This window comes from Elephas maximus, chromosome 1 (genome assembly GCF_024166365.1).
Source record: "Elephas maximus indicus isolate mEleMax1 chromosome 1, mEleMax1 primary haplotype, whole genome shotgun sequence".
Taxonomy (NCBI): domain Eukaryota; kingdom Metazoa; phylum Chordata; class Mammalia; order Proboscidea; family Elephantidae; genus Elephas; species Elephas maximus.
Window position 1 is genome coordinate 22,642,603 of NC_064819.1, and position 27,098 is coordinate 22,669,700.

General features: G+C 41.6%; 1 protein-coding gene across 4 annotated transcripts in view; it reads left to right on the forward strand.

Annotated features, from left to right (window-relative positions):
• Positions 1–27,098, forward strand: part of FGF12 (fibroblast growth factor 12) — a 605,554-nt gene that overhangs the window by 323,470 nt on the left and 254,986 nt on the right. The window contains exon 1 of one of the 4 annotated variants that reach the window (XM_049880284.1): positions 1,319–3,103. The exons of the other annotated variants lie outside the window; for them this stretch is intronic. Coding sequence (XP_049736241.1) covers positions 2,905–3,103 — 199 coding nt within the window. The 5' untranslated portion in view covers positions 1,319–2,904. Of the gene's footprint in view, positions 1–1,318; positions 3,104–27,098 lie in introns of those variants that run through there. 4 annotated transcript variants of the gene reach the window in all.

Consider the following 27,098-nt stretch of genomic DNA (forward strand, 5'->3'; position numbering starts at 1 on the left):
TGTATCCAGCATAACACCTGTCTCTGCTTGGACATCATTCATTTAATCCTTTGGCATCCATGTATTGAGCTACCCTAAACGCTTAAGGAAGTGTCTTGAAGGGGAGGGAGTAGGGGTATGTGGAGACAAGTTGAAGACTGTAATTATAACTAATAGCCACTCCCAGACTTCAGCATGAATGGAAGGTGGTTACTCTTTTTGTGTGACTGTAATCTTTCATGCTGCATTTGAACTTGAATGACATTATCTCCTCTGCTGAGTTTTCCCTACCATCCGGTGGTCAGTCACAAGCAGCACACCTTGACACCTAATTGCCCTGAAGCTAGTTGTTGGCTGCCCTTGTGTACATCACCCCCACCCCCTAGCCCCCATTATCTCCTCTGTGCAGGGCTTACTTGGTCCCTCTGCTAGGGACTGAGCGTGTTTTGGAGTTTTCCAGATAGAACCAAGAAATCTAGGTTGCAAGAAAGCCAAAAACACTTCTTCCTGTTCCAAAATGAGCTGAAGGTGGGCCCCAACATGAGGGCCCAAGAGGCCATTATTACTTTATCCAGCGTCCACTGCCTTCCGGCCTGAACGGAAAAATTCTATATGCTCCAGCTTATTGGAGAGAGAAGGTGGACGGTGTTCTCTCAGCTCTTCCACCCCTGGACCCTTCTCTGCGCACCAAGGGTCCTTTAACCGGCCGGTGGTTGTGTTTTCTCTTGGGGGAGGGGTGGGACGGAGCCGACACGAGCTGCAGTTTCCTCGCTCTGCCTCCGAGAATTTCTCATCCAAACCTCAATCACGTAGGATTGCGTAGAGAGGAGAAATGGGGAGAGACAGGAGACAGAGAGGGGGGAAAGGGGTGGCGAGAGGGAGGGAGGAGAAGGGAGTCTGGAAGCAGAGGGCGTGAGAGAGGGGAGGAGGAAGGATCCCAGGGCGCTGCGCTTTCCTGTGCTCGGAGAGCCCGGCCTCCAGTGCGGCCCCACCTGGGCACCCGCGCGCTCTCCCGCGGGTCTGCGAGCGGTGCTGGAGGAAGTCCCACGGCCGCCGGTTCTCTGTCCCACCCGCCACGGTCTCGGTGGCGGTGGCCCCAGCCTGGACTTTCCTGCGGAGCTAGCGCTCGAGACGAGCGAGCTGGCTGTGCAGCGGGGACCCTGTGAGGCTCGGCGCGCCCAGAGCCTCAGCTCTTGAATGGAACTCCGCCCCGAGCGCCCCCTCCCGGTCCCGGGGAGGCGGCGGCGCGCCGGTGGGGGGCGCCCCCCGAGCCCGCGCCGCAAGTTGGGCGAGTTGGCGGCCGCCCGCACCTGCCTTCTGGCTCCGGCCCCAGAGTCGGCGTCCAGCCCCGAGGGCCCCGGCTGCGCGCTCGGCCGCCTCCCGCCGGCGCCCCGGGTGGCCTAGGGGCCCTGCCTGCGCCCCTCGGCGCCAGGCCATGATGGGCAGCTCCGGCCCGGAGCCGCAGCCGCGGCGAGCAGACGTCGCCCGCAGCCAGCCCCCGCCCCACCCGAGCGGACGCGCGGGTGTGCGCTGCGCGCCGGTCACTTCCTTCCTCGGCCGGGATGGGCCGCGCGGGACTGAGTGAGCGGCCTCGCGTCTCGCGGGTAACCCCCATCTGATCCGCTGCCCGTGAGCTGCCGACTGCCGGGGCGCGCGAGCCTGGGGCCCGGGCAGCGCGGCGATGACCTGATCCCGAGCCCGCCCCGGCGCCCCTTCCCTCCCTCGCTCCCTGCTCCCTGTGAGCCTGTGCCGAGACCAGCTCGGTGCTGCGGCTCCGGACGCACCATGGCGGGGAGCTCCAGTTAAAGGCGTGTAGGAGAGGACACCTTCGGCATCGCTGCTTTTTGAGGGGGCTTATTTAAACAACTGAGTCATTCCAGATTTAGGATTCCCTAAATAATCACCAAGTGTGCCCGTCTCGTGCCGGAAAGCAAGCGGAGAGAGAAAAAGCGCCGGCTCTCGGGACCCCGCGGATCCCAGCACTAGCCTCTGGCGGGTTTCTCCCTGAGGGGTGCTTGGCCCTCGAGGATCTCCCTCCTCCTCCCCTCCCTCCTTCTTGTCCCCGTCCCTCCTTCCCTCCCCTCCCTCGCCTCCCACTTTCTGTGCAGCCCTGCTGGCGGGGAGTCGCGCACAGCGCAGCTGGCAACAGCTGCCCCCGCCCCGCGCCCCTTCCCAGACTCCAGCTAACCGCTCCCACTTGGCGGCTGGGAATTCCAGAACTCGGGTTGCCGGCCCCTGGAGAACCGCAGCCGGTGCGATGCATTCTGTAGACCTCACCCAGCCGGGACGGACCTCCTAATCTCCAGAACTGTGGGCCGCAGGGGGTTAATTTGCTGCCTTTCTCGCCTTCTCTCTTGCGGTTGGTGGCTTGTTTTCTAAAGGAACGTTTTATTCACTTTTTAGTGTTTTCTACCGGGGACTCTACCCGCCTCGGTCCAGACTCTGCTTTGGAAACGGGTTTTATATGTATATATGTGTAGATATACTTTGGACACCTTACAACGCTTGCGCCTCTCCAACAGGGGCACAGCTTATTATTTTGGACCTTTTTCTTCCCCTTCCACTTGGTATCCCGAACGCAGTGTGACCAAACTCCCCACTGGCCCTTGGACGCGGATCGCCTGGGGGTGCAAGTTTGGGGTGCAAGCGTCTAGTTCTCTGGAAGCCCTGGGACCGCCCCGCCCCCGCCGCCAGTGGTTGGGGAAGTTTACATCTGGATTTTCACACATTTTGTCGCCACTGCCCAGACTCTGACTAACCTTTTGGGCGCCGGGTTTTCGGTACAGCAGCCTCCTCAAATATAAGCACTGCCTCCCCGCGCCTACCTTGTCCCTCCCGGCCGTCGAGGTCCTGCCCTCGGCCCCGGCGGAGCGCGATCCCGAGGGCGGAGCAGAGCCCCTGGCCGGGGCCCTGCGCTGAGCAGCCATGGCTGCGGCTATAGCCAGCTCCTTGATTCGGCAGAAGCGGCAGGCGAGGGAGTCCAACAGCGACCGGGTGTCGGCCTCCAAGCGCCGCTCCAGCCCCAGCAAAGACGGGCGCTCCTTGTGCGAGAGGCACGTCCTCGGGGTGTTCAGCAAAGTGCGCTTCTGCAGCGGCCGCAAGAGGCCGGTGAGGCGGAGACCAGGTCAGTAGAAGCCCAGAGGGTCGGCTCTCCAGAGGCTGCACCCGCTCTTCCCTTCCGCAGAGGACCCAGTGGTACCCATGGAAGGGAGCCAGGACCCCCTTTTCCACTTGGGCTCCCCTTCTCCTCTAATTTCCGGATATCTCCCAACCATCCTCTGCCAGTTAATAGCTTCTCATCCCATATGCAGGAAAACACTTTCTTCGTGGATGATTCCATGGTTGCTCCTGGTCCCAGATGGCCTGTGTGGTCCTTGAGGGCACTGACCACCTGTCTCTTTCTGTCTCTGTCTCTACCTCTATGTGTATTTCTATTTCAGTTTCTCACATTCATCAATTCCATCCATCCATCCATCCATCCACCCACCCACCCAGTGCTTGGTACTGGCCCACTGAGGATCTAAAGATAAATAGAGCTTCCTCCTCGTATCCCTCACAACACTTAGCATAGTACTTTACACACAATAGACACTCAGCAGACACCAGATAAACTTAAATTTATTCTTCTTCTAACTCTTCCTCCATCAATGCATGGTGCCCTAGACAGTCTTTCAGACATTCCAGTCAATTTCTCACCCTCCATTTTCCCGTATGCCTTTTCACTTCCTTTAACAGAGACCTCCTTTTCCTTGTTCTCTTTCTCCAGCCACTCATGGTTTCTGAGAGCTCTTCTCATTAACTTTTCTGTCCTGTTCCTTCCACCCTCTACATGCTCACACTTTGGGGACACTAGGGGACCCAAAGATTTGCAGGGTGGGTTAAGAAAACTTCAGAAGTATCAGAGATTCTCATGGCATGGCCTTTCTGAAGCCGATTCCCTTTTGTGGGGATAAACTGAACTGATTGGTCTTTGATGTGTCTCCCTGTGCAAAGGGAAATGGGATACCTTGAGTTTCCACACCACCATTCCAAGCTCAAGCCAGGTCGGTATCCCAGCTTGAGAGAATGAAAGCAGAATTGCAAAAGTCTATGCTGCCACCAGACTTTATTGACCCTTCTGGGTGTGGCCGCAGTGTCCTTTGCAATCTGCAGATAGTCTCCTTTTACTGTGGGCAAGCAAAAGAAAATTCTATCTGTGAGGCTGCTCTGGGACTAGTTGACTGGCTTAGGTTAGTTTTTTTGCAGCTCCGATTATTGCGTTCTCCCGAGTTCCAGGAGTGAGGTACGTGGACTCGTTTCACTGGGGTGAAGAAAACACTTGCAAAGTCTGGATAAGTGAGGCTAAGAATTAGCTTAGAAACTTGGGACCAAGCCTTGTGAAGAAGTCATTTTATTTCATTTGCCATTAGCTTTTCATGATATTATTCACACCGTGGTGGGCTCATTTATTTATTCTGCGATGATGTTAAAATAGTAAATTTCAAGAGTAAAAAATAGGTATATATATAAAATCTGGTAGTTACCCAAGGCAAAACCAAAACCAAACCAAACCCAGTGCCGTCGAGTCGATTCCAGCTCAGCCACTAAATTCTCTTTTGTTTTACACCCAGTTAATGTAGATTGCTCATTTTATAAAGTGAAGATTTATGCAAATAAATAGTTATCTTTGCAAGGTAAGTAATCAATATTAGGAGAAATGAAAATACCTGTTTTGTTGCCCAGAGATCGTTTGGAGATCATTCCCTAAGGGCTTTTGTGGCCTGTGGGGATTTCAGGGCTCTGAATTCAGTGTGACTGATTTATCAGCCTCTGAAATTTGTTCTTGCACTCTTGTTGGCCTAATGATGTGATGTTTATGAGCAGGTCCGACTTAGTCTCCCCGGTTAAAAATAAAGTAATAAATATGATAGATGGATTATAGTCATGAAGAATTCACCTGATCTGTGTTCAGGTTGACTTGGAGAGGAGTCATTTGCCTGGCTTGATCCTGCATGGGAAGGAAGGATTGTATGATTTGCTTTCAGTGGCCCTTAGTACCTCGTTAGAAAGTAGAAAATTTGAGGGAACTGCTGAGTTTATGGTTTTCTTCAGTGTACATTTAATCTGCTCCTCCTTTTCATCTACTTAGCGTACATCTTGACAGAGAGAATCTTGACTGGTGACTGCGTGTAGTTGAAGTGTTACAGTGATAACCTGGGAGAGAGATGGCAGGACCTGTTAAGACTTGCCCAGTACAAGGGCAACATGTGTGTGCCTGTACGCTGTAGACTTCAATGTGCTCTGAAGACTGGCTTACAAGCATGGGGATGTGGGGTGTGGAAAAGCTTTTGGGAAAGAGGGTAGTGTGTTGTTATCATTACTAACAAAGCCAAATAATTAATCTGTTGATTTGCCATCAGCAACCATGATTCACATAGCATAGGATGAGCCTATTTATAGGGAGAGAGAGAGCACTTGCCACATCTTAATTCCAGAGAGGATTCTTCAGCTGGATCGAGGGGGAAGTTGCTAAACACCCCCAAAAGATGTTAAATAAAATAAAGCCACTTGAAGGCATCAGCTTTATAAGCGCTTTGATGGTATGCTTAGTTTACATTTGAGTTGTTCTGGAAAGCACTAGCCATTCTAAGCCACATCCTTGTGAACTACAAACTGAGTCAAAAATGGTAAAGAGGCGAAATGGGATAACTTGCCCTGATAAAGAATTTATGCTCTGAATTTATGTCACTGAGGCACGCTTTCCACTGACTAGACTTTCTTTGGGAGTGAGGCTAAGGTAGAGAGGCTAAGGCAAGTATCTGATGGGAAAGGCTATATATAGTTATATTTCTGATTTGAGCGCTGACACATTGAGTATCTCGGAGTCTCTTTTCTGAGCTCACCAAATTCTAGTATGTGTAATGTGGAAACTTTATAAACACAGTAGGGATACTTAAACCCTCAAGGGAAAGGAGTCAGATTTTAAAACTACATTATTGCAGAATGCAGTCAGGAGACCTGGCAGGAGAGGACCCCAGACCACCCAGCTCCAGGGGGACCAGGCATATCGATAGCCATTGTGTGAACACCTCCCTGGAGCATGATATGATGACGCACCCTGGGATTGTGCAGAAGACTCCTGACCTTAGAGAAAAGAAACCCTAGAGCCAGCACAAGTTTGTGGCACCCACAAGGCTACACAGCTAGTTTGTGGCAAAATTGAAACTAGACCTAGTGATTTTTCTCAACCTGTGCTCTTCCCAACACAATACAGAAAAAACAAACAAAGAAAGTAGGATCAAGAAGAACTGGGCGTCCTGACAAACGGTGGAAGTATTTTTTTTTTTTTCCTTTGGGGATTGGTATTATTATTTTTATGATTGTTATTTTGTAATTAGAATAGGAATGGGGTGGCGTGGAAGCGGTGACTCTAAGGGGAGGCATAGGCTAAGTTAGGCAATTAGAGTTCTAAAATACTGCCCTGTAGCTAGCATGCATTATAGAAGGCAATCCAATATTGAAGACAAAGCAGACATCGCAGGGATAGTGATCCCCTTAGGCACTGTGTGGGCCGAAACTCTTTGGAAATGAAGCATTGGAGATCCTGAACTGGCAAGTTGGTTGAGGTCATGGGACCATGAAAAAGCCTTTTTAACATTTCTGTTGGTATACTTTATAATAAAGGAAAGAGCACTCTTATGGCCATTATTTGAGTATTTATGAGTGAAATACCTGCAGAAGCACCCTGCTAGAATATCTGCTTAAATGTTGATGCCACTGAACTTGCTGTATCTAGGCTATTAGTAGGAGCCCTGGTGGCAAATGATTAAGCGCTTGGCTGCTAACTAAAAGGTCAGTGGTTTGAACCCACCAGATAGCCTTTGGGAGAAAGGACCTGGTGAGCTACTCCCATAGAGATTACAGCCTAGAAGACCCTCTGGAGTAGTTCTACTCTGTCATACGGGGTTGCTTTGAGTCGGAAATGACTTGAGAGCACACGACAACAAGAGGCTGTTAGTAGATCCCTATGACTTACTCATTCCCAACATTTGCTTTACTTTTGAGTAGAGACACTTATGCAAATGATTGACTCCATTATTATTTATGTTGTGACTCAGAAGTTACTGTAGGTAATGAGTAGAATTCCTGATCAAGGAATCGAGAGGTGTTTATAGAATCTCTGAAAGTCTGAATGGCCATGAACCTGGGAGGACATCCAGTATCATTCTTTCAATTTTTCAGATGAGATTCTCTCTGGAAAGTGGAGAGTAGCTAGGTAAGCTAAATCTCTAAGTGATTTTGGTAATTTTTACATTTTTTAATATAATTTAGTCCCTTCCCTCAAATCAGAACATTTGAAAAAATCAACAATCAGGAAAAATCTCTCATTGAAATAACATTAGATATTTTTTCATAATTTAAATATTTGGTTTTCTGTGTGCTTCTCTTTTTTTAAAACTATGGAGTGTAATTACACTAAGTGGATAAAATAAATCAAAGGAGTGATTGTAATTTTACCAAATTTTGTTGACCCTCATTAGTCTTATTTTTGAGTCCTTTCCTCTGCTGTTATTCAAAATATTTCAGTATCCTTCTAACTTGTTTTGATAGATGTATGGTATTTAAGCACACTCATTTAACATTTTACTATCAGACATACAGTTTTGCATAGAAGAAGAAATATTACAGAAAATAGAAACTTCAAGAAGAAAAATGACAGCAAAGGGAAAATAATGATTAATCATGTGATCTATGGAATATAAATTAGATTTTTTTTAATAAATGGAAATAATTTTGGTCAATATATAGATCAAGAAGAGAGTCTTATGACAGGTGATATTTTCCATTTATGGCAAGTACTTTTATTGTGTTTTCTTTTTTAAAATTGTGACTCATGTTTGAACTCTTGATGTTTGTTAAAAAGAAAAAACAAAACAAGCTTTCCTCTTCAAAAACCCACGCTAGGGTTTCAACTGATACTTTATCTGTGTTTTTTAATCGTATTTTCTCTACAGCAAATTATGTTTCCATTGTAAGAACATTTTAAAATAGCAGCTACTGTGATCTTGATCCCTTTCATTCCACAGAGATCTCATCAAGCCATAACTCAGGATTAAGTCTTTAAAGTTTTAATGAAGTTGGTATTCTTGAACCAGAATTAGAAATACAATTTGCAGGAAAGAAGGCAGTATCTGTTTTTGAGGAAGAAATAGGAATATTTTGAGAAGATATTTAGAAAAGCTTTGTCTCATACAATTCAATTCTAAAAAAGTCCTGGGTTTTCTAGTATAGCATCACATTGCATGTATTCTTTGTGGGGGCATATCAGTATATTGGATATTACAGGGTAGATTTGGTTTGGGAAATGTATTCACTTTGGTGGACCAATTATTTTCTGCTTGGAATTTTTTGTGGATACCATATGTTTTCATGAATGGAAGCATGCTGAATCATTGAGTGCGTCTGAATTTTTGGTAGGTAGTATGGATTTTTTTCTTTCTTGCCCCCTCCCACAAGCCTACTCTAAGTGTTTAGTGGTACCTATAATTTTTTTTTTTATGAAGTATCACTAATTATACCCCTGAGTCCCCACTGGGGTCTGTTAGGACATATGTGTAACAAATACAAATTTTCAGAATTTCTATATTCCCTACCACAAATTCAGACACCTCATACAGTACCCTGCAAAAGCAGTAATTTTCGGCACACACCCATTTCTTTGGTTTCAAGCAGTCCTAAAGGCCCCTGCCTTGTGGCAGCACACACTGTCAGTGGTACAGCAGCTGCCCAAGAAACCCCAGAGGCTGAAAAAGTTCATGGTCGCTTTATGTACTGCTGGGCATGAAATAATACCGATTAGCTTTTGTTTGTTTCTTCTTTGTGTGCTTTGTCATACTGTGTATTTGCTATTCAGTTTTTCTCCTAGAATCATTATAGATTTTGTGGATACTCTCAAAGTCAGCCTGGTTAGACATAGGGGACCCACTTAATATGCTACGTTTTGGTTTCTGTCTAATGGCTTAATCATGTAAGTACAGAGCTTTCCTTGTCCCAAGAGAGATGTGCTACATCTAAAGGACTCTGACTTCAAGGCCATCTTCTAGACATCTGTGAGAGGGAGGGGCCTTAGGTGCAAAATGTCTATAAATTAATAACTTTTGATAATAGCAACTAACTTGGCGATATGACTTTAGGATTTAGAGTTTCCTCACAACTTTTGCCTCTTTTGTTGTTTATAGTACTTTGTTTAAGTAGGTAGCCCCATCTTGGAAATAAGAAAACTAAACCTCAAGTGGCAGAGACTTGTTCAGGTTCATGGAGTCAGAAAGTGGCCAATCTGCCATAAGGTTTCCGGTCCCCACACGGAAGGTCATCTGTCTTTCTAGTCTGCCATGTTAAACTAAGAAACCCTGAATTTTAACTCAGTTTGATTCAAAGCTAAGAAACTATTGGAGGAGGGAATCCAATTAAGAGTTCAAAGAAATATGGGATGTGATTACATGATTCGATTTGCTCTGTATGTACCCTAGAGCCCCTAGGGAGGAGGAGAGAGGTGGAGAAGCTGGTGGAGATCACCAGGCTGGTACTAAAGAAGCAGCCCCGTGGGTATGTTGTCATGTATGGGTTCCAGGCTCCTGGCTGGGATGTCCCTCTCTGTATGCTAGGAGTCTCAGAGGTTTCAGGAGCTACCACTTGGGGCATCTTTGGGCCTGTGGGGAGACTTGGGTCCGGAGGGGCAGACTTTCTTAACTGTAAACATAAACAGTTGCTTCAGATGTTTTCGAGAGTGAAGTTCAGGAGAGCCCTATAGGATTTAGTCTTTGTGTGTGTGTGTTACCACTTAATTATAGTGTAGCTGAATAGTTAAGCACATGGACTTTGGAGTGGAATCTGAATTTCAATTCTGGATATATTATTTGTAAGAGCATTGGGCAAAAAGGGATGGAAGAACATCCAAGGTAGACGAGAACAGCCTGCCCGAGGATTGAGGTGATAGGGAGGTTAGTGCTTTTGAAGAAATGAAAGTGCAGATGAAGCAAAGAGAGCAAGGGAGAGAGGGCTGCAGGAGGCGTTGGAAAGCCTAACAATGGCTGTATTGTGCACAGCCTTCAAATAAGCTCTAAGGAGAGATTTTGTATTTTAGTTTAGAGTCCAAAGAAATTTCAGAATAAGGGGTGTTATGATGCGGACTGCATGTCTAAGTGGTCACCCTGGCTATAGTGAGAAGAATGGATTGCAAGGGAGCCAGGGTGGAAACAAAGGAACCGTAAGGAGTTGATGCATCAGTCTAGGTCACTGGTTCTCAAAGTGTAGTGCAGAGGCCCTGGGAGTTCCTTGAAACCTTTCGGAGGCTCCATGAGGTCAAACTATTTTTGTAATGATATTTCATAATAATATTAAGACATTATTTGCCTTTTTCACTCATTCTGTCACAAGTGTCGAATGGAGTTTCCAAAGACTTTATGATGTATCTACAATCATCTGAAAAGGCTGTAAAAATTTTCCTTACTTTTCCAGCCACATGGCTGTGGAGGCCAGCTACTCTTTTCATACTTTAGCTACAACAACGTATCATAGGAGACAGTGCGGAAGCAGATTTGAGAATCCAGCTTATTCCATTAAGATAGACATTAAAAAAGATGTGCCAATACACAAACCTCTAATTTTTCACTAATTTTTTTGTTTTAAAAAACATGCTATTTTTGTTAACACTTAATGGGTTTGTTGTTAGTTTTTAATAAATAAATATTTAAAATTTTTTTCCCTGGAACTTCTAAATATGGTAAATATTGATAGATATAAGCCATATAAACAAAAGCTCTTTGGGGGACTCCATCATTTTTAGGAGTGTAAAAGAGTCAAGACAAAGCTTGAGAACCACTGGTCCAGGCCATAGATGATATTGATAAAGAATAAGGTGGTGATCGGGGATACGAAAAGAGTGGGTGTAGGTAGAATTAACAGAAACTGACAATAGGTAGAATATGGAATATGGAATAGGTAGAATATGAAAGAGAGGAAAGCGCTTGGATGACTTCTGGCTGAACAATTCAATAGTGAGTATAGTACTTTGTTGAGATGGAAGAAGGCTAGGGGAGAAGAGAGTTGATATGGGTCAAAGAATATAATCTGTAAACTGAAGTACTATAGAATGCAGAGGTAAAAATTGGGTAATGGTATTATTTATTGTTTAATAGTTTTACAGTATGCTGAAGAACCTGAATACTTATCTTTATAAGGTTGTCTACTTGATTCTTGAACCTTCACTGAAACCTTTTGGAATATTCCTCCTCTGCTATTGGTCAAGAGCTACTACCTGTAGGTCAAGGGCAATCCCATAAACAAATATGTTTTCAGCAGAAAAAATATGAAGAAAAGTAGGAAATCTTAATAAGTTTTCTAACCCTTTTGAATCAAAAAATATTTGGTATCTAAGAGATTTTTAAAGGCATTTGACATCGTTCAATCCTTAATATTCATGTTTTGAAATGGATTTCTTATATGTGACACCTAAGTGGATTTCATAAGTGAGTTTGGACAAAGCTCATTGGTATTTGTGTAGTCAAGTGACTTAAAAAGACAAAGTTTTGAAAATCTTGCTTATTTGTCTACCTCCTATGAGTCATTTGAATAGTGGTATTCCTAAATTGAAATAGCGGTATTTATTTTTCCCCAGGCACCCCGCTTCTAATCACACTTCTGTTAATGTCTCTTAATTGAAGCTTAAATATATACAGTCTTTTAAAATTACTTTTCACGGGTCAATAGAAAGGGCTGCAAGGCCTAAGACCAGGCTTGGTTCCCTAAAAAACAGGCACCATGTGGGGCAGGCTTGCATCCAATCAAAATGTTAGAGCTTAGAGATGACACCGGCCAGCAGGCCTCAGCCCTAGCTGGAAAGTGAAACCAACTGGGAGTTGATTTAGCGTGTCCACTCTGAAAAAAAAAAAAAAAAAAAATTTTTTTTTTTTACTCTGGGGCCCAGGCATCTGTCGCATTGTTTGTTTGTTTTGCTTTGTTTTTAATCCCCTAGATGATTCTTACAGGCAGCCAAGATTGAGATTCACCAACCCAGCCCAGTCCCTTCATCTCATAACTTGTGACTGTATATATATAAAATAATATATTTATAAATATAAATAAAGTTTATTAATGCTTTTAGGGATACATAATGCACGGAAGTTGTATATACTAATCTTAAGTAGTGTACACAAATTACAAAACACAAACCCTTCCATTTGCTTGTCGTTGAATCTTTCAAGTCTTTAGTGGCACCCAAAGAACTTTGAGCTGCAGGGTACTATATGTTTATGCACCTTGTCTTCCTCACTAGAACGTGAGTTCCTGAGGATGGGACCTATCCCCTGTTCATCAGTGGATTTCCAGGGCCTACAACACTGCCCGTGCTGCTGTAGCTCTTCAACAACTGATAAATAAACGAGAACATAACCTACCAACAAGCCTCTGAGGAAAGGGGGATTCTTAAGTTAGTGTTTCCAATTCCCACAGAAGGATGCTGAGACCTAGCAAGCCAGAGGCTTCCTAGATTTCACAGGATTCGTTAGGACTAGAGTCTAGGTTTGAACTCAGTTTGTTTTTACTAGTCTCATTTTCTTTCCCCTCACCCAATACTGAACATGGACCTCAGTTTTTCTTATTTGAAAATTAAGGAAGATAATAGGATATTATAGCTTAAGAAGCCATTAAATATTATAGCCTCCTCTTTACTCAGGAGAAACCCACAACTGGGGATATGAAACACTAATCTGCTTGCTGCTTCTTACTTAGAAAAGAAGGATAAAAACCATTTTCTAGTGTGCCGTTTTGGATGTGTCTAACTCCATCCCTCATTCATCATAGGGTCGCTATGAGTCGGAATCAGAATCGACTCGATGGCAGTGGTGATGTTGGATTTAACTCCATTCCGTGCTTTAATTACCTGTAATGTGCTAATAAGCATGTTTTTATCCAAATGTCAGTATTTCTTCTGACCGTAATTTAAGCCTATTCTGTCCCTTCAAGGATTAGAAATTAGATCTAGTGTGCCACAGTATTTTTGACATTCAAAACTGAATGGCAAAAAGAAGATTGAAAAGGTGTATGAAAGAGAATCATGAGAGGAAAATGTAAGATTGTATATGTTATTTAGAAAAAAGAAAAGAAAAATTTCTGGAAGAGATATTTTTTATTGCTATTGATGTCTTAAACGTTTTAATGTCGGGCATTCCAAAGATGACCCAGATTAGATTCATAGTGCTTCAGAATCAGATAATGCTTCTCAGAGAGTTAAGAACGGGGGGCAAAATTTTAAATAAGTACGGCAAGTTCTTGTTGTTGTTCTTGGTTGCATAGAGTCAGCTCTCCAATTCACGGTGACCTCATACACGGTGGAATGAAATGTTGCCTGGTCTTACTCCATCCCTATGATCAGATGCAGATCAAACAGTTGTGGTCCACAGGGTTTTCATTAACTGATTTTGAAAGTAGGTGGCCAAGCCTTTCTTCCTATTCTATCTTAGTCTGTAAACTGCACTGAAGCCTGTTCAGCGCTATAGCAATGTGCAGGCCTCCACTGACAAATGGGTGGTGTCTGTACTTAATGTGTGTTGGCCAGGAATCAAACCTGAGTACCATGTGGAAGACAAGAGTTCTACCACTGAACCACCAATGTGCCCTCCATGAAAAGCAGGGATCCATAGTAAAATCACCTCGTTAGAACAGGTATCAGATTCTGTTTTCAGACAGATAGCTCTAGCCAAGGCATCCATGTAATATCCATCCTGTATGAGAAATGAAATTGTAGAGAAGACCTTAAGAAAGGACAGCCACACAAAATGGCCCAAATAGGCTAGAATAGAAAAGCCTGTTTATTAGCCATGATAATTAATAAAATATGAAGGAAAACGAAGAGAATCTCAAATTTTAAGGAAACCCAAGTTTCTTATCCTATGTTGCTACCAGGCTTTATTGAGTCGAAGTAAGCTGGGATGGACTTTTGCAACTGGGCAGGATAGCCATGAAAGAAAGGACAAGTGGTTTATGAAGCGATGGCCCAGAATCCTAGGAAAGGAAGTCACCTTGATAGAACCTGAGGCTTCCTTTATAGTCTTCTTCTTGTAGGGTATCCCTCTGAGAGCTTGGAGATTTACTTTCCATCTGGAAGAGCAGAGAAGGTTCCTGTTTGCCTCGTTGCAGCACCTGTCTTTCCCAACAGGCCCCTGGGCCATCGTCCTCTGCAGCTTTTTCTCAGGAAACAAGTTGGCAGCATCCCAACTGGGCCGCCTCCACCTTCTGCAGCTCTGTTTCCTGAGCAATCTGCCTACTCCTCCCTCTCCACCTCCACACCATGAGAAAAGCAGCACCGAGAAGGAAACCTGCTTTGACATCATGCTTTTCCTAGTATTTCCCCCAAGATTTCTTCTTTCAGGTATTTGTTATGGAGCTGCATTTTCTAGCTTACCATGTGTCTTCTTGAGTTAGCATCCTGTTCATTATGATTCTGCTAATGGAGCCACCGCCTTGATTGGGGGCTTGTTCCTTCAAGGTAATGTTTGGTCTGGTGAAGATGGAGGTTCCTAGACCTGAAATCTTGTTGCTTTTCACCTAAACTACTGCCTTCCCTTGCTCTCTCCTTTGCTAAGCAACCACATTCAGTCTGAAGCTGGTTTCCGTTGAGTCGATGGGCACACCTGTGGGAGGTAGAGAGCAACAAGCTTCATATACCTGGGATGGTTATTTGAACCCAGGCAATTGCCTGAAATTCTGATTAAATACTCTTGTTGGAACTGGCACTTTGCTGAGGATCTTTGTCTCAGGCCATTATGCGGTGCGCTTAAAGATGAGTATCTGGGACACCAGCCTTGGGAATCCCATCTAGTGGGGTATATGACTGAAAGTGTTGCCAAGCTTGAATTGGAAGACTTTCCTCAGAGATCATTACAATCAACCCACCCACCCTGCAGATGAGGGAACTGAGACTCAGGAGGCTTCAGTGAGGCCACGCAATGAACGGCAAAGCCAGCACTGAAACATGGATTCAGCCTATGCCTTACTGCTATGGCACAGCTGGCTCCTTGGAGGACATTGCCCAATACTGGTAACAAGACCTATCTATCTACTGGTCCTGTTCTGTGTCTTGGACAATATAAATGTGAGTTAAAAAAGAAAAAACACATTGCCGTTGAGTTGATTCCTGTGAAAATGTGGGTAACCCCTTGCTGTCGAGTTGATTCCAACTCATAGCGACTCTGCATGTGGGTAAAAAAAAACCCATTGCCATCTAGTCAATTCTGACTCATAGTGACCCTAAAGGACAGAGCAGAACTGGCCCATAAGATTTCCAAGGAGCGCCTGTTGGATTTAAACTGCTGATCTTTTGGTTAGCAGCCATAGCATTTAACCACTACGCCACCAGGGTTTCCAGTTGCTTTTAAGTATCTATGGCCAAGCTATATCGCCAGAAACCTGTTGAGTACCTGTTTGTCATATGCTTGAGAATGATGTACAGAAATAATGAGTAAGTCCTTGTCTTTTTCCTGTAGGGTAATATAATTATATAATGAAGATCTGTCCATTTGGATCAGATTGATATTATTGTGTTCCAAGTTGTAGTTTTGCTGTGTTCTTTTGGACCGTTTCTCCCTTAATATCTATATTTCTAGAAAAAAAATAATTCCTGAATTAAAAAAAAAAAGAGCCATAACCTATCTTTTAAAAATTCAAGTATGAATTCAAGGCCTTGCTATAAGTATAAAAAAAAGTATACTACTTTGTTATTTAAATCATTAACATGAATAGGCAGCTGAACTGAGGTTCTTTCTCTGCCCTTCCCCACACACTGCTGTAGCCCATCCCAGCCTTCTTGACATTCATAGAACATTTACCGCATTTATTCATTTCAGTTCTTTTAGTTTAGAGCCTTTTCCCCCCAGCAGGGATGCCATTAACCTCTCTACCTATCCTTCATTTACCCAGACACAACCCCACATTTAATCGCTCTGCTGCAGTTCTGCCCTTTATTTGAAACTCCACTCAACTCAGATCTCAGATCTTCCCAGGCAGAATGAATCACTGGCTGCTACAGGCTTCATTTGGCTTTGTACCTGTATTGTTTGTAGTTCCATCTGCCTTGTCTTGTGATGGCTGGTGTAAATACCTATCTCTACCTCTGTAGTAAGAGTTCTTGGAGGGCAAATGTCCTGCTTCGACATAGTACGTGGTCAGAAGTTAATTCACTGGAAGGAACGGAGTTACCTTGCTGACTAATACGCTTATAGCATCGGTACTAGTCAGGCTCAAAGGGAATTGCTGCACAAATGTGAAAATGTTGAGCAAGTACAGAAATTAGTATTTTAGGCTACTGTGCATTTTCCTTTATTTGATATTAAAATGCAAATATATCATTAATTCATTTTCATTTGATATATAGCTAGTAGGTAACTGCTTAGGATCCCATGTCTTCTCCCCAACCCAACCTCCTATTTTCACCCTTGTTTTACTCAGTCTGTACTTGGCTTAATAGAATTTTGTCTTTCTTCTTCTATTTAGAAGGAAGATGTTTAAATGGGAATTTTAAAAGAGGGAGCATCTTTATATTAATTTATGTCTTTGCCCCAGAAAGCAGAGGGGAAGTGGGTGGTGTAGCAGATTTGGAAAAGGGCCCATTTCTGTTTTGACTAGCCTTGCTTTCTTCATGTTAGGTTAATGAAAAATAACCTTTGCCATTGATTTCAAATTCAGTCATGCCTGGTCTTTACATTTACAGTTGAGACCAACAAGCCATTTTAGTGTTAACTACCCATGAGGGAACATATTTACTCTGGTTTCACTTTCCTTGATGAAGCTCTAAGTGATGGGGGGAATACAGTATTGATTGGTCTAATGAAAAAGCTTCTCTCTGTCAACTCTTTATTACCTCATTGGCTTTTCTTCTTTCCTCTTATTCTTAAGGCTACTGATAGTCATGTTAAGTAAGTCTTCTGTGTCTGGAACAAAATCCTTTGTATTTACTATTTTTCATGGCTTGAAATCCAGCCTTTTTCGTCAGAAGATGTGAATGACAGAGGCCTTTGATTCCGTCTGAGGTAATATCATGTCATAGTAATACTGGACTGAGAGAGCACTTGTGACATTGAGGATGCCCTTTTTTTCTCTTTGACTTAGTTTCTACATTTTCAGAACAACAGGGTTATATCAGATGATTTCTGAGGTCCCTTTCAGCTTTATCATCCTGTGTGTGTATTTCTGGTGTTAGTACTTTTAGAGGATAACTGGATGGATTCCAGGATGTCTCTGTATCATATACAGGAAAGTGGTATGTTTGGTATGAAGTTCTAGAAGATCTGACATGCATATTAAGCAGGACAGCAAAAACAAATAACAAATATATCTTTTGTTTTAGCTGAGCTCTTCCGTATTCCTTTTGTGCTCTTAGATCCAAGAATGTAATTAAACACAAATTGACTGTATTTCTAAATTTTTTTTTTTTTTTTTTAGTTGTTAACATTTCATTGGCTGCTCAAGATAGACTCTTACAGAAGTTTGGACCTCAGCTCTGGAGGGATTTAATATGATGGCAGGACAAGTTTTTTTTTTTTTTTAAATGAAAATGTATTTATTTACTGTTGTAGTCTCAGAGAGACGTTAACAAAAGAAGACAAGGAACTATATGATACTGAGTGAAAGTTGGCAACTTATTTCTGCTCAGCTAGTATGGAAGGTCAGATTTTGGGACAGTTTTAAATTAACAAATGGGAGTGTTGTGCTAAAGTATAGAAATTGGAATGATAGCAGAGAGGGAAGTCATGGCTTAATTATCAAATTTTTAGATTCCCTAGACCTTGGTATACCTTTCAGATCCTTTTCTATCAGGACTTCATTAATAAGGGGAGGAAGAAGCTAACACTTTCTGGGCATAGGCTTGACATAACTCCTAGCAGTCATCACATTTCATGTTCTGGTCAGTTGGTGAAGTTTAATTATGCTTATCATATTTTTATGCAAATAACGCATGCCTTCTATATTTGTTTGTCAGCTGTGCCCTCCTCCTATAAGGTATTTTTGTAAGGGCACTATGCAAAAATTTTTTTTTTTAACAGTAACATGTAAAAAAAATTGGCCATAGTAGCACTTATGAAAATACCTCGTGAGGAGGAGGGCGTGGTTGGCAAACAAATGTAGAAGGCACATGCTTTTTGCATAAAAATATGGTACTAAGGTAACATCAGATGATTTAGAAAGGGAGGGTATAATTAAAATATTGCCTAATATGAGATTTTAGAGTTTTTATGATGTTCATTTGTGTATATCACCCATATTATCTGTTCGTATAGGGATTATGGGTATTTTTCCTTTTTATTCTTTTCTATTTTCGTATCTGTACAATATTATTGTAATATATAGGAGAATTCAGTTTTATCCCTTGATCCATTGTTCATGTTCCTTCACCAAAAACAAGCTTCTCTTGCTCCCTGAATTTGAAGTCTAGCACAAAGTCAATATTACCCCTTCTAAAAGAAGAGCTCTTTTGGTTTCTGAAGAAAATATCCTAACAGTCAGTAGATGCCATCTCATAATGTTTATCTAGTAATTTTTATATCTTTAGAGAAGCAATTTGGAGGGCCCCAGAGGATTATTTCCCTCTGCATAGATATGATCTGACCCACTGCCGTTGAGTTGATTCCAACTCATAGTGACCCAGTGGAACAGAATAGAACTGCCCCATAGGGTTTCCTAGGCTATAAGTCTTTACAGAAGTTGACTGCCACATATTTCTTCCACGTATAGGTATGAACTGAGAGTGAAAAATAGAATCTTTTGAATCATTGACTGGTTTACCGTTTAGTAGAATATGGTAGTTAATACAGTCATTTTATGGGGTTAGTCCATATGTAGAATCAACGAAAAAAACAAACAAAAACCAAACCCATTGCCATCGAGTTGATTCCAACTCATAGAGACCCTATAGAACAGAGCAGAACTGCCTCATGGGGTTTCCAAAGAGCAGCTGGTTGATTCAAACTGCCAGTCTTTTGATTACCAGCCATAGCTCTTAACCACTGTGCCACCAGGGCTCCATATGTAGAACAATTGTTACCAATCTATTTCCTGTTAAAGACAAAGCCTAGCATGGTGCTTGAATGCATAGATGCCACATAAAATGTATTTGTTGAATGAATAATCTTACTAATGACGTAGACCTAATAAAACTAGGTAAATGCAAATTATTGCTTCTGTCAAGATGGGAAGTAGGGGACACTCAATGATGGTCTATGAGCACCCATAAGTAGAGCCATTTTCATATACCCTATGATCCTCTGGGCCGTCTGAACTTGATTCAGCCCTATCTCACATAGGTAGAGTTAAAAACAAAACCCAACGCATTAATATTGTAATCATAGAGTCTTAGGGCTTAAGGGGACTTTAAAGGTAATCTAACCTGTTGATATTTAACTCTTCTGATCCCATGACCATTATTCATTCATTTACATATTCATTCAATTATTTGACAAACATCCATTGTTACTTATAATATATCTAGCAGAGAAATATGGGACAACAGAGAAAAAGACACAGGCCTTTCTCCTAAGGAGTGTGGGTTAGTGGGAAGTATGTAACCTCAAGAACATGTACAGTCTAGCTTCTAATTAACAGTTTAAGAGTCAAGAAACTTACTGTCTCCAACGGGTATTCTGTATGTTGGCAGCTCTGGTTATTAAATGATTTCTTTTTCTATATTAATCCAGAATTATGCCCCCTGAAAGCTTCTTAATTAAAATCTTTCAGAGGAGAAAAAACAAAAACAAAAAACCTATAACCCCTTTTCTTTATAATGGTTCTTTAGGCCAGTGCTTCTCAAACTTGAATGTGCATGTAAATTCTCCCAGGGATCTTGTTAAAATGAAGATCCTGATTCAGCAAGTCTGGGATTCATTCCCAGATGATACCGCTGCTGCTGGTCTAGTGACCACACTTGAGTAGCAAGGCTTTAGACAATTTAAGACTATGATTATGCTACACCTCTCTCTCTTTCTGCCCATTCCCTGTCTTATCATTTGCAATCCAAGTCTTCCCAAGCTTTTCATTTCTTCTTCATACAACACAGCTTCAAGCTCCTCTGTAGAGGTCATGTGATCTATTGGAAAGTTGGCGAACTTAGAAGGGGAGAGAGACATGGCCAAGTTATTTAACCTTCTGAGCCTCAGTTTTCTAGTCTCAAGATAAGTACACCAATACTTACCAAGCCTCAGTTTGGAAAGAAATCATTTGGAGATAAAGGATTTATAGTACCTTACATTGCATGGCATGTAGTAGGTATGTTGACCCATCCTGATTACCTGTGTCAGGACACGCACCAGTTTATCAATATCATTTTAGTGAAAGTGCTTGGAATCAAACACAGTAATCCAGGTTTGGTCTAATCAGCCCAGAATGAAATATTCTAGATTAGATTTTCTGTGAAGCCTTTATGAAGTCACTTTATCCCTGGGCAGTGTAATATTTGGTTAACTGTCCTGGCCACTGCTGTTTATAATGCTTTTTGAGAAAATGACTTTATAATTTCACAGTAGGGTTTTTATTATTTTTTTGGTGTTAACCAGACTCTTAGGATTTTTATAAGAGGTTTTTGCCTGCATTCCACATTAAGTCTCCAGTTGGTCCAGACCTCATCTGAATTGATTCAGGTACTTTCACAGGTAGATTTCACAGCATGTGAACCACACGCTCAAAGGCTTGATTGTGTTGAGTTTTAAGAGTTCTGAGCATATATTTGATTCACAGTTTTACTGTTACCATCTGTGCGCTAATATTATGAAGAAAAATACATTGTACTAGTCCCAAGACTAATCCTTGTTGTCTTCCTTGTGCTCCTTGTAAGCCCCCATTCATCATTCAGACCCACCGCCCAGGTCTTCCTCCCACTTATCCTGTACATACTTTTGTCATAACACCTATAACACTTTATTGACAACAGTATTTGTTCCTTACAATTTTTGTTCTTCCATTGGACTCTGAACTTGTTGACAGTTGGGTCCATGACAGTTGGATCATCTTTGTAAACACCTTTTGAATGATACCTTTTTTTTTTTTCTTTTCCTTTTCTCTGGCATGATGAATCCCTGGATGAGCTCATCTTTATCAACTCCACCTATCTTCTCTGTATTTGTGGCTCCCAGATTAACATCTGAGCTCCTCAACCAAACTACATGCTAGATACTGCCCTGAGGTCGTTCTACTGCTAACTCAAATACAACTTGCCTCATATATTATTATCTTCTTCCAGATCCTAATCTGTTTTATATCTTGAGTTTCCCATCTTAGTAGGCACTTAGCAAATATTGGTAGTTTTTTGACATCAATTTTCTCATCTGCCAAGTTAGGATCCCCATTTATCTTTGACACATCTTTACTTTATCCTCATATTCAGTCACTCACCTCATTGATTTTATCTCTGCAATGTTTCATTTATTCATCCAGTGCTAACTGTGGACTTATTGGGAACCACAATGGATAATAGGAGTGGTATGTACCATGGGTGGTAGAAATGGTTAACACACTTGGCTGCTAACCTGAAGGTGCAAGACCACCCAGAGGCACCTTGGGAGAAAGGCCTGGTGATCTGCCTCTGAAAAATCAGCCATTGAAAACCCTGTGGAGCACAGTTCTGTTCTAATACACCTGGGGTCTCCATGAGTCAGAGTCAGCCTGATGGCAACGGGTTTTATAAGGGATGGTGAGATGACTCAGGCACGGTCCCTATTATCAAGTAGTTGACATGTTTTATCTTTTTTCCTTCTCTGTTGTCACTGCCAGCATTGAGGGGCTTGTCATTACAAGCCGGACTGCTGTAAAGTCTCCTACCTGGTCCCTCAATCTCCCTTTTATTGAGTTGGTCATCATTCTTTATATAGAATTTCTTAAAAACATAATGTCGTGTTACTTCCCAGTGAAAAACTGCAGAGGTTCTCAGAGGCTTACAAAAACACCTTCGAATGGCCTTAAAAGGGCTGTGATTCCCTGAGATCTTGTCCTATCCAATCTCTTTATTTTCCTCTCTTAGTGTTTTTATCCACAGCCCCCACACTCTGAGTGTGTCTTTTGAACTGGGCTGTGGAAGATGAGAAGGATTTCAATAGGCAGTAAATGTGGGTGGTAAGCCCATGAACAAATGAACAGAGATGGGAAATTGCATGGCTGCATGTTCCAGCAATTACTGAAACTCAGAGAAACATGACACAAAAGGGCTTTTACCCCGTCCCTCCTTTCGGATATTGCTAACGTAGTTTGCAGTCTAGGCAGCCATTTTGGATGTGATTTGGATGTGATCTAAGTAAGGAAAAATCATGGACATTTGAATACTTTTCATAAACTAAGGGAACTAAGCCAGTGACTGTGAGTCAGCCTACTGAAGAGCTCTTTCTTTATACACCTGGGTTTTCATAGCACCTTTCTTGGTTTAGATTAAATCTTTAAAAATAAAATAAAGACCTTAGAATATGATATTTAACTATGAGTTGTTCTTTTTATTGTCCAGATGTATGGATGATGATCTTCCTGAGACATGTAATATTTATTTCACCACGTGTTCCTTGGGCTGACATTTTTGCCGTCATCTATCTTTTTTAGTCTAATTGTAGCTTGACCTTGACACCCCGGGTGTTTCACTTCCCATAAAACTTCCCATAGAAATCATATATTTTGAAAGGTGGGTCTTATATTTAATGTACTTATAAAACCATGCCCATTTATTAACTTTTTCTATCAAGGGAAGATTTAAAATTGATTTGAGATAGAATCAAAGTGGAATTGATCTCAAGTTTTGCTTTTTGCTTCTTTTTTGATCGACAAAATCAATTGAACACTAGATTAATGCTCAGTTTCCTTTATCAGAGATGAAAAAAAGAGGTGCTTATGCTGAAGAAATAGCATTAAAGTGTATGTAAGCTGTTCCCAGCCTTCCCCTTGAGGAAATGCCCAGTCCAGACTGTCCAGAGCCCCTGGGGACAACTGGAGAAAACATCTTGTTAATATAAGTCTTTTCACAGGTGTCAGCCATTCCATTTTTGTTGCTTTGGAAGACATTTATCTTCTTTTTATTTTCTTGATTACCTTTCTTTTCTTCTAATTTTTTTGGCTGAATTTCTCCATCATTCGATGTCACAGTCATCAGTTGCAGGAAGTAAGTGGCAAAATTTTCATACTGCTTTGTATTTCCCAAGGAGGGGAAAAGTTTTTGCTATTTTGTTTTTCCTTTTTCATATGTTTCATTGATTTGTTTTTTGAATTGTCTTTATATGTTTTTCAAAACTTGAATCCTTATTTATAGTATTCTGCAGTCTGGCATCTTATAGCAAGTTGCTTTCAAAAATGTGAAGTTTTTTTTATAACCTTAAATTTATAATCCCATGAATTAAAAGTTACAAGAAAGAAATATTAATTTAAAAATTTTAAATTTTACCTTCTATATTCCCTTTGGAACCCTGGTGGTGCAGTGGTTAAGAGCTCAGCTGCTAGAGACTGGACAGGCTCATAAAAGAAAACGAGACTAAAGGGGCACACCAGCCCAGGGGCAAGGACTAGAAGGCAGGAGGGGACAGGAAAGCTGGTAATAGGGAACCCAGGGTTGAGAAGGGAGAGTGTTGACATGTTGTGGTGTTGTTAACCAATGTCATAAACCAATATGTGTACTAACTGTTTAATGAGAGACTAGTTTGTTCTGTAAACCTTCCACTTAAAGTACAATAAAAAATAAATTAAAAAAAAAGAGCTTGGCTGCTAACCAAAAGGTCAGCAGTGTGAATCCACCATCCACTCCTTGGAAACCGTATGGGGAAGTTCTCCTTTGCCCTATAGGGTCGCTATGAGTCAGAATCGACTTAATGGCCATTGGTTTGATTTTGGGGTTACATTCCCCTTATCTCCAATATTTATATTCCAGTTATGATTGTATTGAAATGATTTGATTGTCAGTCGTAAAACCAAAAAAATCAAACCCCCTGCCGTGGAGTCGATTATGACTCATAGCGACCCTATAGACTCCATTAATAGACTGAATTCTTTTACAGCATGATCTATGCCTGATTTCTAATTGTAACTTCCACAACATCTGGGAAAATATCTGGCATATCCTTCTATTTCACTTGACTAAAAAAAAAAGTACCTAGTATAGGGTTGCTATGAGTCGGAATTGACTCAATGGCAACAAGTTTGGTTTGGTTTTGTTGGTTAGTTTATGTCAATCTCTATAACTTCTCAACACATTTTAACCAAAATGTAATATAAATCTCCAATATAGCAATGGATTTCTTGTAGTTGAGATTTCATTGCACTGATTTGGATTGTCTTTGTCTTTGCTTATTTTCATAAACACTTAGGTTTTATGTACTTACAATTACATAAAATAATTAAGAGTAGCTATAATCAGACTTTAAAGTTATGCCATTTCTGTTTTGTTACTCTATTTGTTGAAAATAACTTCTGAGTTGTCAAAAGAAATAAGTAAGACATAAAATGAAATATAGTTTTAAAATTTTATCAAAGATTATTCAAGCAGTACTTGACTTTCTAAATTAATTTAATAAACCAATTTCCTTTTCTCAGCCTAAAAAAAAAAAAGATATTTTCGGATGTCTAATCATCTTTTTGGTTTAATCATCTGTACTCAATGGTTAGATACACTTATGTTCATTTGAACCTTACGATAAGTTTCTGAGTAGCTCCTAACCCAGTTAACCAGCCTTAAATTTGTCACAACTATTCTATAAAATCACAAAAGGTGTCATTCAAGTTCTTCCTCTGAGATATTATCATAAAATATTAACCAGCTCTCCTGTAGGGTTTTCCCCTAAGCAGGCATGCCAGGGCATGTTATGATTCACTGATAGTAATGGGATCTGATTATTATCCTAGAATTTGCAGTGTGCTGTTACCATTATGCAACAAGGGCACTGTGGGTGTTTTCCTGTACTCTTTCTCATACACAGTAGAGATCCATGCTAGCAGCTGCCCTCTTTCATTTGGATATTATTGTTAACACAATTCTGTGTTGCCATGTAAGTAGCTACTACAGACATTTGCAGGCTTTAGAGATAAGGAAGGACCAGACAGGTTAGTGTCAACTTTATGGTCAAACAGTGAATTAATGGAAAGGTTGTCACTTTCAACAATGGTACATGCTGTAAAGGCACTAGCCTTGCACCTGGCAGGTGATAACTGCTCAGTGAATTTTAGTTTCTTTTTTGCTCCCCTCTCCCCCACAGGTTGACTCTAATTCCAATTTTCTTTCCATTATACAAGGTTGGCTCTCCCAGTTGCTGGTTGCCTCTTTATTGGGTAGGTGCAGAAATAGTCTTATAAACTCAATTAAAAAAAAATAAGCCACTGATAATTTGGTCATTTTCAATTTGTGTTCTTTATATACTTTTTCTGTTCGTGTATTGCTGTGGGGAAAATAGAAAAAAAAATTAAATCATTCTAATAATGATTGTATCAGAGCTTTCTTTTAACTTTCAAATAAATTTTTATTCTTCTAAATTTCACTTGGAGCCCTGGTGGCACAGTGGTTCACTGTTTGGCTGCTAACCAAAAAGGTTGGCATTTTGAATCTACCAGCTGCTCCATGGAAACCCTATGGGGCAGTTCTACTCTGTCCCATAGTGTCACTATGAGTTGAAATTGGCTCAACGGCAATGGGTAATGGGTAGATTTCACTTGAGTGGCAGGTTTTATTTTTACAGTAAATTTAAGAAAACCAGAAAAGTAATTTTTGATGAGATTTGAATGGTGTTTTGGAAGGTGATGTTTATAAGCACTGGGCGCCCGAGTCATGAATCAGTCAGAACATATGACAGATGAAATTTATGGAGGCAACAATCGAATAATGAAATAGGATTCACATGGTAATTGCTGCAAACCATATCTCAGATGTGTTCCCAAGATACACTGCAGCAAGCATTGTGTGTGTGTGCGAGCGCACATGTATACTTGCATACTAACACAAGAATAAATATATGAGCAAATGAGCTATCCAGAAGAGTGTTTGAAGCAATGACTAACCAGTCACATTTCAGTATGTATGTCAGTCAGCTAGGAACTGTGGAATTAGCTCTGAAGCAAGAGAAAGAAAGATAGAAGGAAAGACAGAAAGAGAGAGAAGGAGAAAAGAGACCTGTGTTCATGTTCAGACAATGTCAGAAGGGTGTCGTCTATTATTTATTTATTCAACTCATGTTGAGGGCTTCATTATATACTAGTAATTGTGCAAGGTGCCCTGGTGGCATTACAGTTACGCACTCAGCTGCTAACCTGCCAGGTTGACAGTTTGAATTCACCCCAGCAGCTACTTCGGTGAAAGACCTGGCCATCTTCTCCCATAAAGATTACAACCTAGGAAATTGTATGGGGCAGTTCTTCTCTGTCACATGGGGTCACTATGAGTCGGAATCAACATGGCAGCACCCAACAACAACAGCAACAGTAATTGTGCCAAGCAATAGTTAGTCACTTAACCTTTCTGAGCTTCAGTCCTCTTCATGGTAAAATAGTTCAGTAATAATACTAATGGCTCCCTTAATTCTTAGATGTAGGGACCTTTGTCCTGGGCTCCAGTCTGGCCTCTTTCTGTCTTATCCCTCTGTATAGGGCAAGGAGTCCTAGGGGCTCATGGGACGTGTGCATTTGGATTGTTTGTTTCCCCATCTATACCACATTTTGGGAATTTGGAATCCTAGAATTTCCTACCCAGACAGCACTGAGACCCCTGCCATGGGCAGTGTGTGTGTGTCCCTCTTTCTAGGATTTGTCCTCCCTGGAGAAAATTGCATTGCAGGGTGTATAACCTGAGGCCTGAAGGATCTCCAAGAAGCTCCTGCTTGCAGGAAGTATGAGCATGTAAGCTGCTGTGGCCACTTGAAACCATATGAGACCCCTGGCAGTGTTGGTTGAGGATTGAAAGAGAAGGGACCTGAGAAATCTGGCTTGAACCTTGGCTTCTAAATCATTATGAAGGTATAATTTTCAAGTAGTAACACTGAACATATTTTATTTAGCAGTTAGCTATCTTGATTTATAAATTTAAACATTGAATATATATCATGCGGACCTTATGTGAATAAGGAAGACTAAAGAAGAATTCATGCCTT